At 41.4% G+C, this 20,715-nt stretch overlaps 1 protein-coding gene across 1 annotated transcript; it reads left to right on the top strand.

Annotated features, from left to right (window-relative positions):
- The first annotated feature begins 1,658 nt into the window (after positions 1 to 1,658).
- LOC110493258 (toxin MIT1) lies at positions 1,659 to 20,117 on the top strand. Its single transcript, XM_090206171.1, has 3 exons — positions 1,659 to 1,730; positions 19,542 to 19,667; positions 19,819 to 20,117. Exons 1-3 carry the CDS (start codon positions 1,659 to 1,661, stop codon positions 19,942 to 19,944), a joined length of 324 nt encoding a protein of 107 aa, XP_090062297.1. The 3' UTR covers positions 19,945 to 20,117.
- Positions 20,118 to 20,715: the final 598 nt, after the last annotated feature.

Here is a 20,715-nt window from a genome sequence, read left to right as displayed (position 1 = left end):
CATCATATTCATTAAGTACCAATGCATATATATGTTCAACTGGATGGATTACCAAAATATGGTTCATTTCCCCCCACCTTCTGATGTTCCCAGAATCTCTATGTTAACCAAGGGATTTTCAATACTCACATCAGTAGGGTAGAGAGAGGAAAAAAGGGGGGGAGGTATTTATGACTGTCATAAACCTACCCCCGGGCCAGCGTCATGACACAGGTGATGCTGTTCTTCTTCTGCTATGTGCAATGATGAAAGAGTAGTGACAAGTCAGGGAAGAGCAGCACTCTGGAAGGATATATGCCAAGTCATTTCAGCTCCTGGCATTCAGTCAGTGTTTGCATTAAAAACAGTCTACCCTGCAGCTTAAACATACTGCTGTCTCTGTGTTTGTCTCTCTCTCTCTCGCCCCTCACTCACTCTCACCATCTATTACAGGACCAGTGGATCAAATCTCAAAGGTACATGTCAGCCATTCATGTGTTCACCTTGGTTGTTATTCCCCATTGAATGACTGAAGAAAGTTGAGTTGGAGAATGCAGATGCTCTTGAGTGACAACCGTCGTTCATATTCTGCTGTATTCAGAGTCACACTGCTTCAAGAGAAGCCTGTCATAAATTTGAGTGCTATCCCACTCTAGACCTTTGGTCCTCATTCCCGTTGAATGGGACCTTACTCTTGGCTTCCTGTGTGACTTAGTTAGCTGTGTCACTGTGGCTCTGTCAAGTCCTTACCAACTGATGATGGACAGTTCATCCACTGCAGCTGACTGGACTCATCAGCTGGTATTACTTGATGTCTCTATTCTGGAACACATGCAAGCTAAACAATTAAATATATTTGATTGAAGCAGGAGAGCATATTTTTTGCATCATCATTCTTTTAAATCTAACAATTGAATTGACATTGCTTCTTTTGACGTGTCCCTGGGTAAAACTATTTAATAAAATCACAAGTGCCACCACCTTTCATGTTGGAGAGGAGACCTTGAGTTGTAGTCATGACAACCATTCCAATAGCAGATTGAATATTGGCAGTTTACCCACACAGACAGTATGGCCTTGATGCATAAAAAAACATTAAATCCTGTACTCTCCTGTACTCATTCAGTTGCCATGAACATTTTCATTGGATTGGCATTATTTTAGTGACGATATACATTTGTTTAAACTTATTGCACCAGAGCAACGGAGTGTGTGGCTTTTCTTCTCCCACCATATCATTATAATACCTGGCTGCGTATTACTTGAGTGGAAATTGATATTTCGGAAAAAATAAGATATAATGCTTCATCGTCTGCTTAAAGATTACAAAACAACAACAGGTTTGAGACCACTCAAAGGATGAGTATGGTAACGGTGGAGAAGAATGGGAAGAATTGGCGTCACCATAGAGAATACCAGAGAGATATTGTCGTGTTGAGCCTTACCTTGGGGCTTCTAATTTTTTCTCCTGAGGCAATGCTGGTGCTGAGTGACTCATTGAGACTGTGAATGGCAGACTGGGTTTATGAACCTCTCTCTGCCCTCAACACAAGATTTTGGAGGCCACCTCTCTTTCCAAGTCAATCTAACGCACACATACACACTCAGGTACACACAGCAGACACAGCATCTCTTTCACCCTGTAGAACACAGGAGCTGGATAACTATTCTTCTTCACCATGCGGTCCAGCTGCTACCTACTATTCTGTCTACTGCTCGTGTCCCATGGCTCCTCAGCAGTCATCACAGGGGTAAGTGGAAGCCAACAGGTCCTGGGAGCCAACTACACTCTTAGAATAAAAAGGTACTATCTGGACCTTAAACAGTTCTTTGGCTGTCCCAATAGGAGAACCCTTTGAACCCTTTTTGGTTTCAGCTAGGAACCTTTTGGGAGAACCCTCTGTATAAAGGGACAGCCGAAGAGCCCTTTTGGAACCCTTTTTTCTAAGAGTGTAGTTATGAGTGAATGATAATATAGAAAATGTAATATTTTGTTATGGGAATCTTGATTTGGATGAATATGAAATAATTATCATAATTTATCAAAATCTAAATGGGGGGGGTGCACAAAATGTAATAGATTCTTAGTAGATTATCTCAGTGTAATGAGAAGCCTCTCATGAAGACACAATACAGTTACAGTCTGCCTTTATAACATCATGTTGGATTTACATGCATCATTCTCAACTCTAGGCTGGCTATACACAGAGAAGAACATTTGCATTATGTTGCAGCAAGTTGGCTTATTTTTCTATATCAATGTGAGGCTAGCCAACTGTGAGATTGCCTTAGGAACTCATATTGAAGAGCACAATCCTTTCGTTATTGCTGTAAAACAAATGTTATCATGTTTTTTAAGTTAATATTTTACATTAACTGTGTAACCATAATAGTTCCTTCTGGTTAAACCAGTGTCAAATAATGTGTCAAATAAGGTTTTATTTCTCCAACATAGCTCTTCCTATGTGTAATGGAATAATTTTGTCAATTCATTTTCGTTGGAAAAGTTGAATGTGATGGCTTTAACAAGGAAACAGGTTTTAATATAATATTGGTACAACTTTATATAACTGAAAATAAGCTTTTACAGTACGATGCAGGTACGTACACACACATTGTTGCATAGTACCTATGGTACTTCAGGTACCATGCAACGTGTTTGCTATTTGTGTAGTTGCATTGTTTAATATATATACAGTACCAGTCAAAAGTTTGGACACACCTACTCATTCAAGGGTTTTTATTTATTTGTACTATTTTATACATTGTAGAATAATAGTGAAGACATCAAAACTATGAAATAACACATATGGAATCATGTAGTAACCAAAAACGTGTTAAACAAATCAAAATATATTTGACATTTTTGATTCTTCAAAGTAGCCACCCTTTGCCTTGATGACAACTTTGCACATTCTACAATGTAGAAAATAGTCAAAAGAAAAGAAAAACCCTTGGATGAGTAGGTGTGTCAAAACTTTTGACTGGTACTGCATATATATAGTTTTAGCAGAATTTCCTAGGGGTTCCTAATATCTCTAGGTTTAAAAAACATACTTTGTTTTTTCAGTTTCAATGGCAATTTGGTATCCAATTTGTGTATGGAATATAATAGATGAAAAAAAATATGCCAGAACAGTGCAGGCATAGGGATGCTATTATGAACTGAGATTGGTGCACGCAGCCATGAAACAAATTTTCCTCAGAGACTGTCACAATAAATTAGCTCACCCCTCCCTCATCTTTCTCCTTCGTTTCATTTGAAGTGAGAGCAGTCACTCAAGTTGTTCATATCCTTCTGAGCAATTTCCATATATTTTTTTAGAATACACATGATAGGTTTCATGTATTATACAGTGGGCTCCAAAATTACTGGCACCCCTGACTGGCAATGCATAAACAATGCTTAAACAAATATACACAATATAATTATAGAGATAAACTCAAAATACCAACATGTGAGAAATACTGTACTTTATTAATGTTCCAATGGAACCAACCAAAATCATAAAATTATTTAATACAAAATAAATGTTTACCTAAATCAAGGTTTCATAATTATTGGCACTCCTCATTTAGTACTTAGTGCAACTACCTCTGTCAAGGATAACAGCATGGAGTCTTTTCCTGTAATGGTTGACAAGGTTAAGGAAAACATTTGGAGGGATTTTGGACCATTCCTCTTTGCAGATCCTTTCAAAATCATTCACATTCTTGGGTTTGCGCTTATCAACTGCCCTCTTCCACTCAGCCCACAGGTTTCCGATTGGATTGAGGTCCGGTGACTGAAGAGAGAATAAAGTAGACAGTGCGTGTCAAACGTCTGATTTATGACCCTATGTCCGGATATACAGTGCCTTGCGAAAGTATTCGGCACCCTTGAACTTTGCGACCTTTTGCCACATTTCAGGCTTCAAACATAAAGATATAAAACTGTATTTTTTTGTGAACAATCAACAACATGTGGGACACAATCATGAAGTGGAAAGACATGTATTGGATTTTTAAAACTTTTTTAACAAATCAAAAACTGAAAAATTGGGCGTGCAAAATTATTCAGCCCCTTTACTTTCAGTGCAGCAAACTCTCTCCAGAAGTTCAGTGAGGATCTCTGAATGATCCAATGTTGACCTAAATGACTAATGATGATAAATACAATCCACCTGTGTGTAATCAAGTCTCCGTATAAATGCACCTGCACTGTGATAGTCTCAGAGGTCCGTTAAAAGCGCAGAGAGCATCATGAAGAACAAGGAACACACCAGGCAGGTCCGAGATACTGTTGTGAAGAAGTTTAAAGCCGGATTTGGATACAAAAATATTTCCCAAGCTTTAAACATCCCAAGGAGCACTGTGCAAGCGATAATATTGAAATGGAAGGAGTATCAGACCACTGCAAATCTACCAAGACCTGGCCGTCCCTCTAAACTTTCAGCTCATACAAGGAGAAGACTGATCAGAGATGCAGCCAAGAGGCCCATGATCACTCTGGATGAACTGCAGAGATCTACAGCTGAGGTGGGAGACTCTGTCCATAGGGCAACAATCAGTCGTATATTGCACAAATCTGGCCTTTATGGAAGAGTGGCAAGAAGAAAGACATTTCTTAAAGATATCCATAAAAAGTGTTGTTTAAAGTTTGCCACAAGCCACCTGGGAGACACACCAAACATGTGGAAGAAGGTGCTCTGGTCAGATGAAACCAAAATTGAACTTTTTGGCAACAATGCAAAACGTTATGTTTGCCGTAAAAGCAACACAGCTCATCACCCTGAACACACCATGCCCACTGTCAAACATGGTGGTGGCAGCATCATGGTTTGGGCCTGCTTTTCTTCAGCAGGGACAGGGAAGATGGTTAAAATTGATGGGAAGATGGATGGAGCCAAATACAGGACCATTCTGGAAGAAAACCTGATGGAGTCTGCAAAAGACCTGAGACTGGGACGGAGATTTGTCTTCCAACAAGACAATGATCCAAAACATAAAGCAAAATCTGCAATGGAATGGTTCAAAAATAAACATATCCAGGTGTTGAATGGCCAAGTCAAAGTCCAGACCTGAATCCAATCGAGAATCTGTGGAAAGAACTGAAAACTGCTGTTCACAAATGCTCTCCATCCAACCTCACTGAGCTCGAGTTGTTTTGCAAGGAGGAATGGGAAAAAATGTCGGTCTCTCGATGTGCAAAACTGATAGAGACATACCCCAAGCGACTTACAGCTGTAATCGCAGCAAAAGGTGGCGCTACAAAGTATTAACTTAAGGGGGCTGAATAATTTTGCACGCCCAATTTTTCAGTTTTTGATTTGTTAAAAAAGTTTGAAATATGCAATAAATGTCGTTCCACTTCATGATTATGTCCCACTTGTTGTTGATTCTTCACAAAAAAAATCAGTTTTATATCTTTATGTTTGAAGCCTGAAATGTGGCAAAAGGTCGCAAAGTTGCATGTGTGGGAATGTATGTGTGTTTCAAAACAGAAAGGGGTTCGGGGTGAGTGTCTGCATGGGGCGTTTGAAAAGGTGTGTGAGGCTGTTTAGGTTTGTGTGTGCGTTTCTTCAATAGGGCTTGGCACTTTCGATTGATTGATTAACACACATGCCTTTCAAATACGCATTTATCTCACCCTCAAGGACGTGAGAGGCTAAAAAGTCAAACAACCCAGGCAGAATATATCTTGTCGAGACAACCTACTACGGTTTAAAACATACAGTGTATGTTATTTCTAATCAGCGCATATACAAACGGCCCCCCACCCAGGTCTATACATTTATATCGGACACCCCCCAAGCTGCTACCCATGAGGGTGTAGCCAATCAAAAGGAAATACCGGCAGACAGAATATGTCGAGACAACCACCTGTGGTTTTGGGGTCTCTAAACATTCAGGGTTACTATATGGCAATTTTTTGCATACGGATGCCGCTCTGTAAGATCATTACAGAATATCTCTCCTTTGAGCCCCGACCGCGGAGCGAGTGACAGCAGATACTATCCACTCTGTACGAACGCCAAAAGCTCAACTCCAGACAAGGCCAGCAGCCTAGAACAGCTAAAAGTGTGAATCCATCCTAATGGAGCTTTCTGAAGGTGAGTTAGTGAAAATAATATATTAGATTTGAAGGCGTTAAGTATTGTATGGATATTATTGATATTATTGTAATATTAAAAGGGGACAACGATTTTTTTAGGTAATATGTCAAATGCACGTATTCTTATAATTTAAAATGTATATATATATATCGGATAAATATATAATAATATTATATAACGTTTGTAAGCTATCTGTCCTTTACGCAGTTGCTCCGGGGAATAAATTATTTGGAACAGCCTTCATTAGAAGGGGATACGTGGAACAAAACGAATGCAGCCAGTCCCCATCACACTATTGTCCACGTAAATCCAATAATAAAATCCATAATAATATTTATACATTAAAAACAAAAAGTGTGCACCCTACATTAAAAGCTATTTTTCTGTTTACAGCTGACAGACCGCCAAGAAGGATCACGGCTGCATTATGTACTCTGAACGACTATGGTGGAGAAGATGACATAGATGCTATTCTCCCATTCTGTACGAACGTTTTTTCAAACACACCGCAAACTGGCACATCAACTCCCCCAGGAACCTCCACCCGCTTCCTCCATATTCCAGACCCAAACAAGCAATGCACAATTTATGCGCAATGCGCAGAATCACCCCAGACCGAAAAGTGTTACTGGGCAGGAAACGTACTACTTCAAGAAACTTAAACAACACAATGTAACTCCAAGTCAATCACACTTCTGGGAAATCAAACTGTCCACTTAGGAAGCAACACTGATTGAAAATAAATGTCACATGCTGTTGTGCAAATGGAATAGACAACAGGTGGAAATTATAGGCAATTGGCAAGACACCCCCAATAAAGGAGTGGTTCTGCAGGTGATAACCACAGACCACAGACCACATGACCATAACCACAGACCACATGCTTCCTGGCTGATGTTTTGGTCACTTTTGAATGCTGGCGGTGCTTTCACTCTAGTGGTAGCATGAGACAGAGTCTACAACCCACACAAGTGGCTCAGGTAGTGCAGCTCATCCAGGATGGCAAATCAATGCGAGCTGTGGCAAGAAGGTTTGCTGTGTCTGTCAGCGTAGTGTCCAGAGCATGGAGGCGCTACCAGGAGACAGGAAAGTACATCAGGAGATGTGGAGGAGGCCGTAGGAGGGCAACAACCCAGCAGCAGGACTGCTACCTCCGCCTTTGTGCAAGGAGGAGCAGGAGGAGCACTGCCAGAGCCCTGTAAAATGACCTTCAGCAGGCCACAAATGTGCATGTGTCTGCTCAAACGGTCAGAAACAGACTCCATGAGGGTGGTATGAGGGCCCGACATCCACAGGTGGGGGTTGTGCTTACAGCCCAACACCATGCAGGACGTTTGGCATTTGCCAGAGAACACCAAGATTGGCAAATTTGCCACTGGCGCCCTGTGCCCTTCACAGATGAAAGCAGGTTCACACTGAGCACATGTGACAGACGTGACAGTCTGGAGACGCCGTGGAGAACGTTCTGCTGCCTGCAACATCCTCCTGCATTGACCGGTTTGGCTGTGGGTCAGTCATGGTGTGGGGTGGCATTTCTTTGGGGGGCCGCACAGGCCTCCATGTGCTCGCCAGAGGTAGCCTGACTGCCATTAGGTACCGAGATGAGATCCTCAGACCCCTTGTGAGACCATATGCTGGTGTGGTTGGCCCTGGGTTCCTCCTAAAGCAAGACAATGCTAGACCTCATGTGGCTGGAGTGTGTCAGCAGTTCCTGCAAGAGGAAGGCATTGATGCTATGGACTGGCCCGCCCGTTCCCCAGACCTGAATCCAATTGAGCACATCTGGGACATCATGTCTCGCTCCATCCACCAACGCCACGTTTCACCACAGACTGTCCAGGAGTTGGCGGATGCTTTAGTGCAGGTCTGGGAAGAGATCCATCAGGAGACCATCCGCCATCTCATCAGGAGCATGCCCAGGCGTTGTAGAGAGGTCATACAGGCACGTGGAGGCCACACACACCACTGAGCCTAATTTTGACTTGTTTTAAGGACATTACATCAAAGTTGGATCAGCCTGTAGTGTGGTTTTCCACTTTCATTTTGAGTGTGACTCCAAATCCAGACCTCCATGGGTTGTTAAATTTTATTTCCATTGATAATTTTTGTGTGATTTTGTTGTCAGCTCATTCAACTATGTAAAGAAAAAAGTATTTAATAAGAATATTTCATTCATTCAGATCTATGATGTGTTATTTCAGTGTTCCCTTTATTTTTTTGAGCAGTGTATATATATATATATTAGTTATACATATTTTATTATTTATACATTTTTATGATTGAATATGTTAAAACAATGTCAAATAATGTTTTTTTCAGATTCCAACAAGACATGCCCGTCAGAATCTGGAATGCTTGGTGAAAAAAGTCTCGAGCACCCGGTTTCCACGATTCGTCAGAACAGTCCTTGTCAAAAAAGCCGAGGTAATTTAATTATGTTTTGTTAATATATAGTATTATACCTGAAATATATTTGACATTTTTTATGTAATATCTTTTATGTTTAATAACCTATTTTGTATGTATTATTTTCTTTCAGACTTCTACCTGGCGTATAACGGCACAGAAGACCCTACACACCTAGACCACGTGGATGCCCTGGACATTCACAAGAAAACACAAAAACCGGAGGATTTCACCGTTTTAAATGACATTTCCGAGGTAGACAACCTGCTATTATGTGAAGCGGCCAGCCTTCTTGATTCAGCCAATTCTTTGGTGGAAACACCTGAACCTAAAATAGAACAAGCTAGGTTTTTCACAGCCTTTTCCAGGGCTCTAAAATCCCGAAAGGTTTTGCTCCACAAACGAATAGTGGCTTTACTCGAGCGACAGGATCTATCCTTCTGGCATAGAACAATGCCACATTTGTTAAACAACAATCTGATTAAAAAACGCAACGCAGTTGAAACCCTGTTGTCCCAGATACTGCCGAACTCCAAGCTAATAATTAACCAGATGAACGAGGCTGGGGTAACAGACATAATACCGATAGATGAAACCCTATTATCCCAGATTCACACCGAACTCATAGAAATAATTAATCATATGAATGAGTCCGGGACGACCGATGAAAACCTGTTATCCCAGATCCCGGACGCCCTCATATAGTTATTTAACCAGATTAATGAGAGCCTAAGATCTTCTACACCGGACCCCCCACAAACCCCGCCATTAACTCCCATGTCCGAAGAGTCTGAAACGCAATACTATGTTTTTGAGGAATTGAAAAATTGTCTAATAAATCAGGAGGGAGATGGTGTCGATAGAAGTGTTCGGGTTGTGTACCGAAATGCATTCAGCAATACAGAGATTCAACAGTTTTTCAATTTCACATGGCTGAATCAGAATCTTGACTATGCGGTGTTTTATGTAATGATATTGGATACTCTGAATGAACTGATAGACAGGGCAAGAGATTATGGCGAACCTCGTGATGTCTTACAGTGGGAAATGTGTGGAGATACAGTGTTTTGCAGGCTATCTCTTATTTTACCCAATGGCAAACCAGATCTTGAACAATGGAACGACTGGTTCAGTCAAATTTATCCGTCATAGCCGATAGGACCCTCGAGATTGTAGTGCAAATAATACGTCAACTCCTGGGTGATGGGGGTCAGAGAAGGAAACTAGATAGCCTGATGCAATCAGAAATCATAAGCAATAACAGGGCATATCTCATAAACGTTCACAATCCTGGTAATAAGCTGTGCTTTGCAATAGGCCTAGCACATTTACTCAACCCTGGATGTACGGATCTAGCGGCGTTACACAAGGCTAGAGAGCTCCAAACGGCCGTGGGTCTAGGTATACAGGATGCGGTGGCTTTCTCGGACATAGTCCAATTTGAAAACTTTATGAACATCAAGATTGTGGTTTTGTACCACAGTAGAGCTAATGCAGCTCTCTTGAAATTCCAAAACAACCCACAACCTCATCCTCAGATTCTGTACTTTTATGTGCAAAACAATCATTATTATGTACCAACATCACATCATTTTAGGCACACCATATGTGTGTCCATCCTGCCATACCGGCTACACCACTGAAAGGGGGGGCACTCGTGCTGTTATAACTGTTCAGTATGTCTGGATGAAAATTGTCCGATGCAGCCCTTAAACCTGACACCCTGTGCGGATTGTCACCGCACATGTCGTTCGACCTACTGTTATGAAAAGGACAAAATTGAAACATGGCATCCCAAGGCCTGTAAATCTGTAAGCAGTTGTGACATTAACAAGAAATGTCCAAAATGCCATTGCAAATACAACCTTAAAATAGACAGCCCTAAACCTCATGTGTGTGGAATTATACATTGCCCAATCTGTAAAGGGCCTTTGAAAAGCAGAGACGCTGAAGTGGTTCAAGAAGTGCCACACGAGTGTTATATTCAGCCCGTGGCTGAAGATGAACATTCAGAGAAATATGTGTTCTTTGATTTTGAGACAAATCAGCAATCAGGGGGTAATTAGCCTATTTTTGTATCTGCCATGACTTTCAAGGGTGATAAGTGGTCGGCAGAGGGGCCCAATTGTGCAAATGTCTCCCAAAGAGCAAGAGAGATTCATGACGTGGTACGAGACAGTAAGACACAGCACCTTTGATTTCCATAAAGAGATGGAATTATACTGAGGTCAACAAAACCAAAAGAAATGTGTCGAAATTGTACTTAAACTCTCTTTAGGGGAAGATTTTGCAGAGATGCAATATGCTAATTATGTCGATCATTAAAGACCCCAAATAATATTTGGAATTTGTTTTTTTGGACCAATACGAAATTTTACATTTTTCATTCTTGAGTCAAGACATTGCCCTGGTGCAATGGAGACGTAACAAAAAGTGGGTTCTACCCCCGGGTAATGTAAATGTGTTTCTTGCAGCATTTACCACGGCCTATGACCGACTTGAACTGTACACCCTCATGGAGCAGCTTCAGAGGTGGAGTCTTTACTACGACACAGACTCTGCGGTCTATGTAAGCAAACAGGTTGATTGGAACCCCCCACTTAGCAACTATCTGGGTGGTTTAACGAGTGAACTCGCAGATGGTGAACATATCACAGAATGGCACTCCTGTGGTCCCAAAAGCTATGCTTTTAGACTAAAGACAATCATGTGGTGTTGAAAGCCAAAGGCGTGACTCAAAACTATGAAAATGCCCCGCATGTAAACTTGGAATCAATCACACGCTTGGTCAAGGGGTTCATAAACGACCGGAATAGTGACTTGGAGATTTTGAGCTCCTACAAAAAAATTGTTAGGGATAAAAAGGGCTTCCATCTAAGGAATTCCCCACTTACTAAAAGATTCAGGGTAGTCTATGACAAGAGACTGCTTTTGCCTGACGGAACCACATTGCCCTTTGGCTAGTGACTTATGCTACAAGCCCCAGTGTGTCTTAAAGCTTAAGATATAATGACTGCTGTAGAAGGTTTTGACCCCCGGTTGCAACTACCATTTTCGGCCTTAATCACAGGCCCCTCCAATAGTGGTAAAACTTGTTTTGTAAAAACTATTTTAGAGAATTCTGAACATGTCTTTTCTCAAAAGCCTGACAATATTGTGTGGTGTTATTCGTGTTATCAACCTTTGTATGATGAATTGTTGAAGAAATTAAAAATCAAGTTTGTTGAAGGAATACCTAAACCCCTGTCTGATGATGAACTTCTCCCTCCTCATAAAAACAATATGTTGGTTTTGGACGATAAGCTATTTGCAAGTAGCGAACATCCCGAAATTGCACAAGCTTTTACCCAATATACTCATCATAGAAACCTGTCCGTGCTTTACTTGGTGCAGAATGTGTTTCACCAAGGTAAAAAATAGCCGTACCATTAGTTTGAATGCCAATTACATGGTTTTGTTCAAATACCCTAGAGACAAAATACAAATTAACACTCTAGCCCAGCAGATGTACCCGGGAAGGAAATCCTACTTTATGGAGAGCTATGAGGATGCGACCATTTTCTTATTTAATTAGTGGATTTAAAAGCAAATACTCCAGAACTCCTGATGCTACGAACCGGTCTGTTCCCATGGGAGTGGCCGGCTGCGTACATTCCTAAAAAGTAACCGCTATGTCTCTATGTTTAAAAAGAAATCTGCCCCTCTTGAGAAGCCTAGTTGGGGCTACAGCTAAAGAACGGAAGGCCATCTTGGGTCACTGTTCTTCAGATCTCATATTATCCCTATGTGAGTTTGCTTTGAATCTTCTCAAAGGACACATTCCACTCACCCTGACGCAATTTAAAAAATTTAAGAGACAAAAGACAGTGATCAAACAATAAAAGGGCCAGTCTTCAAAAGAAAAGACATAGCATGCAACAGTCTGGGGGGTTTCTTCTGACTTTGCTAACTATAGCTGTGCCCTTCATCACCAGCCTTATTGCTGGCAGACGTAGGGGTTGAACACAGAGTGTTATGGCAAATAAATTGTAATTGGTGCCTCAACAAGAGTTGGATAGACTTAAAAAAACAAATGCAGGGTCCTGAAAATATTAGACAAACAGCGGAAAATGATTTGGATACGGCCATGAAGGATATTTTGAACCAAAAAGGATTGAAACCCTATGATAAGGTCCAATAAATGCACAAACCTCTTGCAAAGGTATTTGGTCTTGGTAAAACAAGGTGAGAGAGAGACCAACCATTTAACGCTTTCCCTACCGGACCCTTTAAAAGATGAAGCGCCTAGCGAGAGCTGAAGATCAAATGCCTGTTGAAGATAAAGTTATAGATGAAATGTTGACACATGTTCCGGCACGTAACAGGAAAAATGTTAGATACATTATGAACAAGATAAAAGACTCAAAGGGGACCACTACTTGGAATGACAAAGGAGAGTTTATCCTTCAGGTCGCTGTTGTCAAGGGTTCACATATGCCTGACTTGCTTAAAAGTACCACAGCAGCCCACAAGGTTGCTGATGACAGAAGACCTCCCCTCCCGGGTGGCGTCAGTTTCTTAAGGCCCTGGCAATCCTCAACATTCGCCTCTCGGGTGTACCCAACTATAAGCTTCGTCAACAGATTCAAGCTTTAAAACAAAAACCTTCAACGAGCTACAGCACCCCTAAAGATGTCCCAACAACCCCTCCCCCCTATGAAAGGGATGATGATAACTCCTTTACCCCCCTGAACGTCTCCAGACCTTTTCCTAATCTCGATCTCTCAGGGTGGTTAGACTTTTGAATGACTATGATTAAATTCAATACATTTTATTTGAAAAATTAAGCAATTTAACATTTTTGGCATTCTTGAAACATTTGATGTGAGCATAAGCCTTGATTATGCCGTCTTAAAGGACATATATCTGAACACTTTTGATATTTTCTAACAAAACAAGTTACTACATTATCATTACTTCTTAAATCATCATTATAAAGAGACATCTTCAAAAGAAACTCCTGGCATAAGTAGAATACACAGTGTTGACCACATGTAGTGGAAAGGTTATCTTGCACTTGTTTGATGCTGTAGTATATATTTGATCCGTTTTTGGTCAAAAATTCTTTAATAGATTTGGGGAAATGTGAAAAACCGGGGGGAAAGCCATAGGAATAAAAAAAGTTGAGATTTTTCTTCCTCCTTCGTCTTCTAATGTCACAGCTAGCCAATGTTCACCCGGCATGTGTTTAGGATGGGTATTGACAATAAACATGGCCGGCCGCTACGGCCATTTCTCAATAGGTAATTCATCACAAGCCCATACTACACAAAATTGTTTTCCAATCAAGCAGGTCATGAGCCCTTCCAACTCTTGTGTATTCATGTTTGCTGAAACAATCCTTAATAATAATCCACTAAGACTTGTCTTTGAGCATTCACTTCCAAGATTGAATCAGAGCATGCATAAACAGTCATGCTAACTGTACGGAAAGGTGTAAAGGTGTACGGAAACACATTTCCAGCCTGAGGTTACCTTGGGACACCACCGACAGATTTCCTGAGGTGTCATCATCAGGTGATAAATTGAAAGCATACAATGTGTAACCCTCTGCAAAAATAATTTCTGTCAATAGGTAAAGAGAGATCTTTTAGATGCCTCCCTGTAGCCAGGAATAGATTGTAAAATTCTCGCACAGATATGTTGTTAATACATTGCGGTTGGAAAGCCTTAGCATGGACCTGACGTTCGTCCTGACAGAGAGCTACATACTCTGCATTGAAGCGTTGAAAATTAAATGGTTTTTTATCTAAGCTGCCCGTATTAGAGGTGTGATTAACCAAACCTATAACCATGTAGCGGGGTAAAGGGCCAAGAAAAAGGTTTTCTTGACTGCAGATTCTACTGCCCACAGGTATGCTAAAGGTTTTCATGGTAATTCTTTGGAGAAGGTAAAGGGCATTTCCTTTCATCAAAGCCTGTGAGTGACCCGGACGAACTGCCGGAGATAGACGCTTTTTTAATAAAAAGCGTTGCCCCCAACACTTTTAAACTAAAGTCACCGTCCTGGGCAGACACCAGACAAAACTCATCCTTGGCCCTAGAAAATTTTAGTCTTAAATCAACCGAATTTAATAGTAAACGTTCTTGAAAGAAAATGTCAGAGTGTATAGTCCCTAGCAGATGAACCTCTCGAGATTCGGCACAGTAGCGAGCGCGTGCATCCAGTCCTTTGTTTGCACTGGTGGAAGGGTCTATCGATTCCATTGAGACTCCTGCAGTATCCTTGCTAAACAAACTGGCGCTGAATTGTGTCTTGATGTTGTATGTATCATGCATGAGGGTTTAAGTTAACCCCCGATGCCTCCACCACATTGCGCTCTAATACCCTGTTGGTCTTTTGAGGCCAGTTTTTCCAGCGGACCAGCACCCATTTTTTTACCATTTTCTCTCTTTTGATCTAGAACCTCCTCCACGTGAAAGACTTTGTCTTTACCCAACTGTACCTTCTGTAATTCCTTCTCATAAAAAGATCCCTCTATAAGCTCCCTGTCATAATCTTTTAACTTGTAGACAGGGGGTATGCGCGGTAGACATTCGGTAACGGTGAACACCTCATGCTGTAACCTTTCTCATATTTTGTGGCAAAAACACCCCTCAACTTGGATGTACGCATCATGTCCCCCACTATGAATTTTAAATCATTTTTTTTTTCTTATGGCGAAGGGGGAACAAACCATACAGATTTTTAAAGACTTGAAAAGAGTTTTCAGAAGAGACCTCTAAGTGCTTCATCCGTATACTCTTATGGTAGCTGTTGTTGTACCCCTTTACTAAATCTTGAACTATATCGATATATCTATGCATGTTGCGAGCTGTAAAATATCACCACATCCGCAGAGTTCTGTTAAAGCGTTCAACAACGGAAGCTTTCAAATCCGAGCCTGTAGCAAAATGTACTATATTATGCTTCTTCATGAATTTCTGAAAAGTATTATTAAAAAATGATTTCCCGCCATCAGTCTGCACTTTCTTGGGGGCTCCTCCTTCCTTCAAGATAGAGTCAAAGGCCCGGGTCACCTCGGCCCCGCTCTTATTTTTATTTTATTTTTATCTTACAAATGCTATTTTAGAGAAAATATCTATAACCGTTAGCATGTAGCGATTTCCATCATTTTTATCTGCAAAGGCCTGCATGTCACATAGATCCGTCTGAAACTGGGACAAGGGATGAGTAGAAAAAACTATATTTATTGGAAATTGTTTTCGTACAAGTTTATGTAGAGTATGAGCATCCTGCTCTGATAACCACTTATTCACTTGAGCAGCGCTTAACCGGCTACCTGTTTCTTCGGCTATAGCTCTAACCCAGGGTTAGAGTGGGTATAATATGTTTTTCAACATCTGCTCCGCCATCCTTCTTGCCTCTCTGAGGTACAATAATGTTAATGAGCCACTTTCAAATAACGACAAAATTTCATTTTAGAATTTTTATTTCTGCAAACATCAAGTATTACGTATACAGACAATTCAGGATTTGTTGCAGGATACTTGTCCCCGTTTTCTCAATGATCCAAGCATGCAACACCCTGTATATTAGGCTTGTGTCGCTGAATTTTTAAAACACACTCATCCGCTATATAAGTATATAAACAACAAATATGATACATGTTACAATTAAACAGTGTTTCAAACAAATGAAGTAAAATCTTAGACAAAGTTGTTTCTAGTTCTTCAGAATCATCCACAAGACGGGATACCAGTTGTGTCCATTGTAGACTCTCACCCGTATGTCGTACATGATTCATGATTTGCTCCATTTTTAGAACACGCTCTACATTAGCCCAGGTATTGTGTGTTGTGTAGAACGATACATTTTTCACTTTATTTTCAATAATTTGACGCATAACATTTGTAAGTTCTCACAAAATAATAAATGTATTTATTCTCTCTAACATCGTATGCATATTGCTTTACATCTAAATAACAAATATGTATTGTCACTCGGTCTCTTGGGGTTTATTGAGCCAGAAAGTCATCACATCAGCCACCACAGCCTCCCTGTATTTGTTGTCGTCCACCAGGGTGTGTCGGATTTCTTTGAGTTTCTCGTGGATGTAGATCGCCTCCTTCAGTTCATGTAGGAAAGCCTCAGTTACCCCGAAAAGTCTGGGAATAGACAGCACAAGACCCATAGACTCCAGGGCTCTGACCAGCGAAAGCATAAACCTGCAGGACCACAGTCTTTTCACCAGCTCCTCAAAATGGTTGAAGAAGTAGAATATTGGGGGCTCGTATAGGCACGGATAACGGCGCTGGCTGGGGTGATTGATCTCACAACGATGCATTTTTTTCTAATATACTCTCCAATCACCAAGTCTAAAAGTGTGGCTACAGAGGCCTTGATGGTGTCCACAAAAATTGTACTAACCACCCCATCAAACACATCCTCAGGCTGTGTACATGTAGGAGGTGTCGGGTGTCTTGCCTGGGGGGAGTAGAATGGTGGGCGGCGTGGCATAGAGTCCTTAGTATCTGGCCCCCAGGACGTATCGGAGTCCTGGTATGTTGTATGAATATCCATGGTATATGCTGAAATGAAGAACTGGAGGCTTTATGGGCACTCCTTTTATTGTTGAACCAGTCCTTTGGGTATCAGGGCGTGGTTAACGCAGCCGCGTACTTAGTTTTCTTCGGGGGCTGACCCTTCTGAGGATGTACCTTCTTGGGGTTCCTTTGAATCATAATCCTCAGGATTCGTATATATTATGCACTTCCTTAGCCGAACAATGCTCTGCCACTGTTGGCTCTGTACAAAAAGAGCGTCCAACAACTCTAACATTTTCAATTCCGTTAGATCCCAACTTTTAAAAGGAATAAGCATGTGCAATCTAAAATCCCCAGTCAGGCCACCATCACGAATGTTTTGGTTGCGGGTTTCCTCGTTACTGATATAGAACTCCACGCATCCACATGGAAGTCCATTCTTTCTTTGTATTTTCACCCTGTGAAATACTCTTCCTGAGGAGTCAGGGGTACCTTCCCAACGGGTCTCGTAGCCCGTGAACATGCTATACCCCTTTGTGATAACTCTCAGTTCGGGACACAGAACCTTGCGAAAAACCGGCCAATCTTCAAGCCCGTAGTCCACTCCTAAAGTCTGGTCTGTATATTCTTCTCCTTCGGCTACGGTATAGTTTCACTCTACAGGCCTGGTAATCAACCTGATACCCCCATTGCTGTCCATTAGACATCAGCACTTGATCTTTCAGCACAGTTGCGGGCGGTATCTGGGTTCTATACACACTTAGAAACCGCTTTTTTGGCGCATCGTATATTGTGGCTTTATACTTGGCCCTTTCTCTATGTTCCAGCCGCGGTCCTGCTTCCGTTGTTACGGTCATTACTGCTTTGCCACTGATCACAAAATCCATATTTATTTTTTAAATCATGTTTAGTGTTCTGGGGTCGCATGTGTTGTTCTGTGCTTTATTTATAATGCGTCTGCCGCAAACACAATCCCCCCCGGACATTCCTGCTTTGTAAACAACAACCCTAAGGGCAATAAAATAGGTGGGGTGTGGGGCCATCCTCTGAAATGTTCAAACACATCCCTCCCAGTTCAACCAGGTTCCTACACATCAATCATCATGACAACTTCAAAGGAATAGATGCAATATATATATAAAATAACACACCCTCTAACACGTGACAACAGGAACAGGATGCACTTATATGGCCATAACCATGTAACACCTTCCCGCAAGGATGTCCTGGCCGGATGCCCATATTTGGGCATGTACGCGTCATCCGGACACAGGGTCATAATTTGACGCTCGCTGTCTACTTTATTCTCTCTGACTGAGATGGCCATAGCAGAACATTGATTTTATTGTCACAGAACCATTTCTGTGTGGATCTTGAGGTATGTTTCGGGTCATTGTCTTGTTGGAAAGTCCACCTACGGCCAACTCCCAACCTTCTGGCAGAGGCAACCAGATTGTCAGACAAAATTGCCTGATACTTGGTGGAATTCATTATGCCATCAATCTTAACCAGTGCCCCTGGACCTCTGGAATTAAAACAGCCCCAAAACATCACTGACCCCCCTCCATATTTCACCATGGGTATGAGGTTCCTCTCCTTGCATGCATCTCTGTTTCGACGTCAAACATGCCGATGCTGTATCTGACCAAAACGTTCAATTTTGGTCTCATCGGACCAGAGCACTTTCTTCCAGTCATAATTTAAATGACATTTGGCAAACTCCAAGCGCTTGCGTCTGTGTCTTGGGGTCAGAAAGGGCTTTCTTCTGGAAACTCTTCCAAAGAGCCTGTGGTTGTGGAGGTGGCGTCTGATGGTGCTTTTTGAAACCTGGTGACCCCAAGATGCCACCAATGCCTGCAAATCTTTCACAGTGATACTTGGGGATTTTGTTGCTTCTCTCACCATCCTCCTCCCTATCCTGGGGGGCAAAATGCATTTGCGTCCTCTATCCGTGAGGTTTTCAACTGTTCCATATCTTTAGAATTTTTAAAGAATTGCCCTGACAGTGCTCAGTGGTATATTCAATTGTTTGTGGATCTTCTTGTAGCCATTAGCAGATTTATGAAGTTCTACGACCATCTGTCTCTTTTGAACTGCCAGTTCTTTTGTTTTCTTCATGGTGTTGGATGACAGCGGGATATGGCATGTGTTACCTCATTTTTATACCCTAGTGAAACAGGAAGTGATGTAATGGCTCAATACAGTTCCTTAAGACTTAGATGAACTTAAATAAGTACAATTTAATTGATGGTTTAATTTTGGTAGATGTTATTTACAATAATCTTTAAGGGTGCCATTAAATTGTGAAACCTTGATTTGAGTTTAACTCTATAATTATGTTGTTTATATTTTTTTAAGTATTGTTTGTGCATTGCTAGTCAGGGGTGCCAGTAATTTTGGAGCCCAATCTTTACCAACATAAATCAATTACTGTAGAAATGCTTTGGCTTCTAGCAATGTTCTCACTTTTAATGCCTCTCAGTTTTCTTTAAAGTTTGCTTTTCAACTCTATTATATTTTGTGTGATCTCTTCAGGCCTGTGAGAAGGACTCTCAGTGTGGAGGGGGGATGTGCTGTGCGGTCAGCTTATGGATCCGAAGCCCGAGGATGTGTGCCCCTCTGGGACAGGAGCGAGACGAGTGCCACTGCTTGAGTCACAAGGTGCGCCAAGTTCTGTACATCATATCTCACTAGTCAATCTCTCAGTCTCTACTGAAAGTTGGAACGACAGAAAGAGTCCAGATTTCATTACAAAAGATGCCATATAACATATTCGTTCACCTACTGTATGTGTTTCTGTCTCTGTTTCCAGGTTCCCTTCTTTGGCAAAAGACTACACCACACATGTCCAAGTCTTCCAAATCTGGCATGCATCACCACATCCAAGGGCAAATCAAAATGGCTTTCCCCGTACATGTACCAAGAATACTACCTCTGAGGACAACCACCAAAAATGCAGCTAGTGATTTACTATGCCTACATTAGCAGTTTGGAAAATAATGTTTTCAGGACATTTATTAAAGATACTTTTCAGGTTGTCTTAGATTTGCAAAGGACAATTTGTTTATCCTCCTTAAAAACAGGCTCCGGAACTTTGGCAACTACTAAGTACATTTTAAACCTCCCGCTTTGGGCTGGATGTGTCAATGTGTAGATCATACATGCATAATCTATGAGTAGAATTACTCAATTAGCCATGAAATCCCTCGTTTGAAGCAACTGGTTTTCTGGAAGCTGTGCTATTTCATGGCTAATTGTGTCATTCAACTCATAGATTATGCATGTACGATCTACACATTGACACATCCAGCCCAAAGAGGGAGGTTTAAAAGTATTTAGTAGTCGCCAAAGTTATTTTTTTTTCTGGAAACTGACATATGCCATTTTCCCCTATTGTGGACAGCCCCCTAGCAATTTGAGTTTAACCAATTAGCTTCAGCCCCTTGCCATATGAGTGACATGCACATGATGGAAGGAGAGAGAGAGAGAGAGAGAGAAATGATTTGGTGTACATGTCTGCACATAATGTTACATAGTACGCCATTTACGGGGACATATTCCTATATGGTATCCACAACCAGGGACTTCACTCTATACCATGTTTCTAGGGCCCACAGTTTTTACTGGTCAGATTGTGTGGTCAGGAAAAATCCTGGGCCCAAAGCATGTTGTACGTTTGAAATAACTGACCCATACTTCACTACTACTG

This window comes from Oncorhynchus mykiss, chromosome 17 (genome assembly GCF_057628025.1).
Source record: "Oncorhynchus mykiss isolate SJ-2025 chromosome 17, ASM5762802v1, whole genome shotgun sequence".
NCBI classification, from domain to species: Eukaryota; Metazoa; Chordata; class Actinopteri; order Salmoniformes; family Salmonidae; genus Oncorhynchus; species Oncorhynchus mykiss.
Note: the sequence above shows the minus strand (reverse complement) of the source record. Positions and strands in the feature narration are given on the sequence as shown.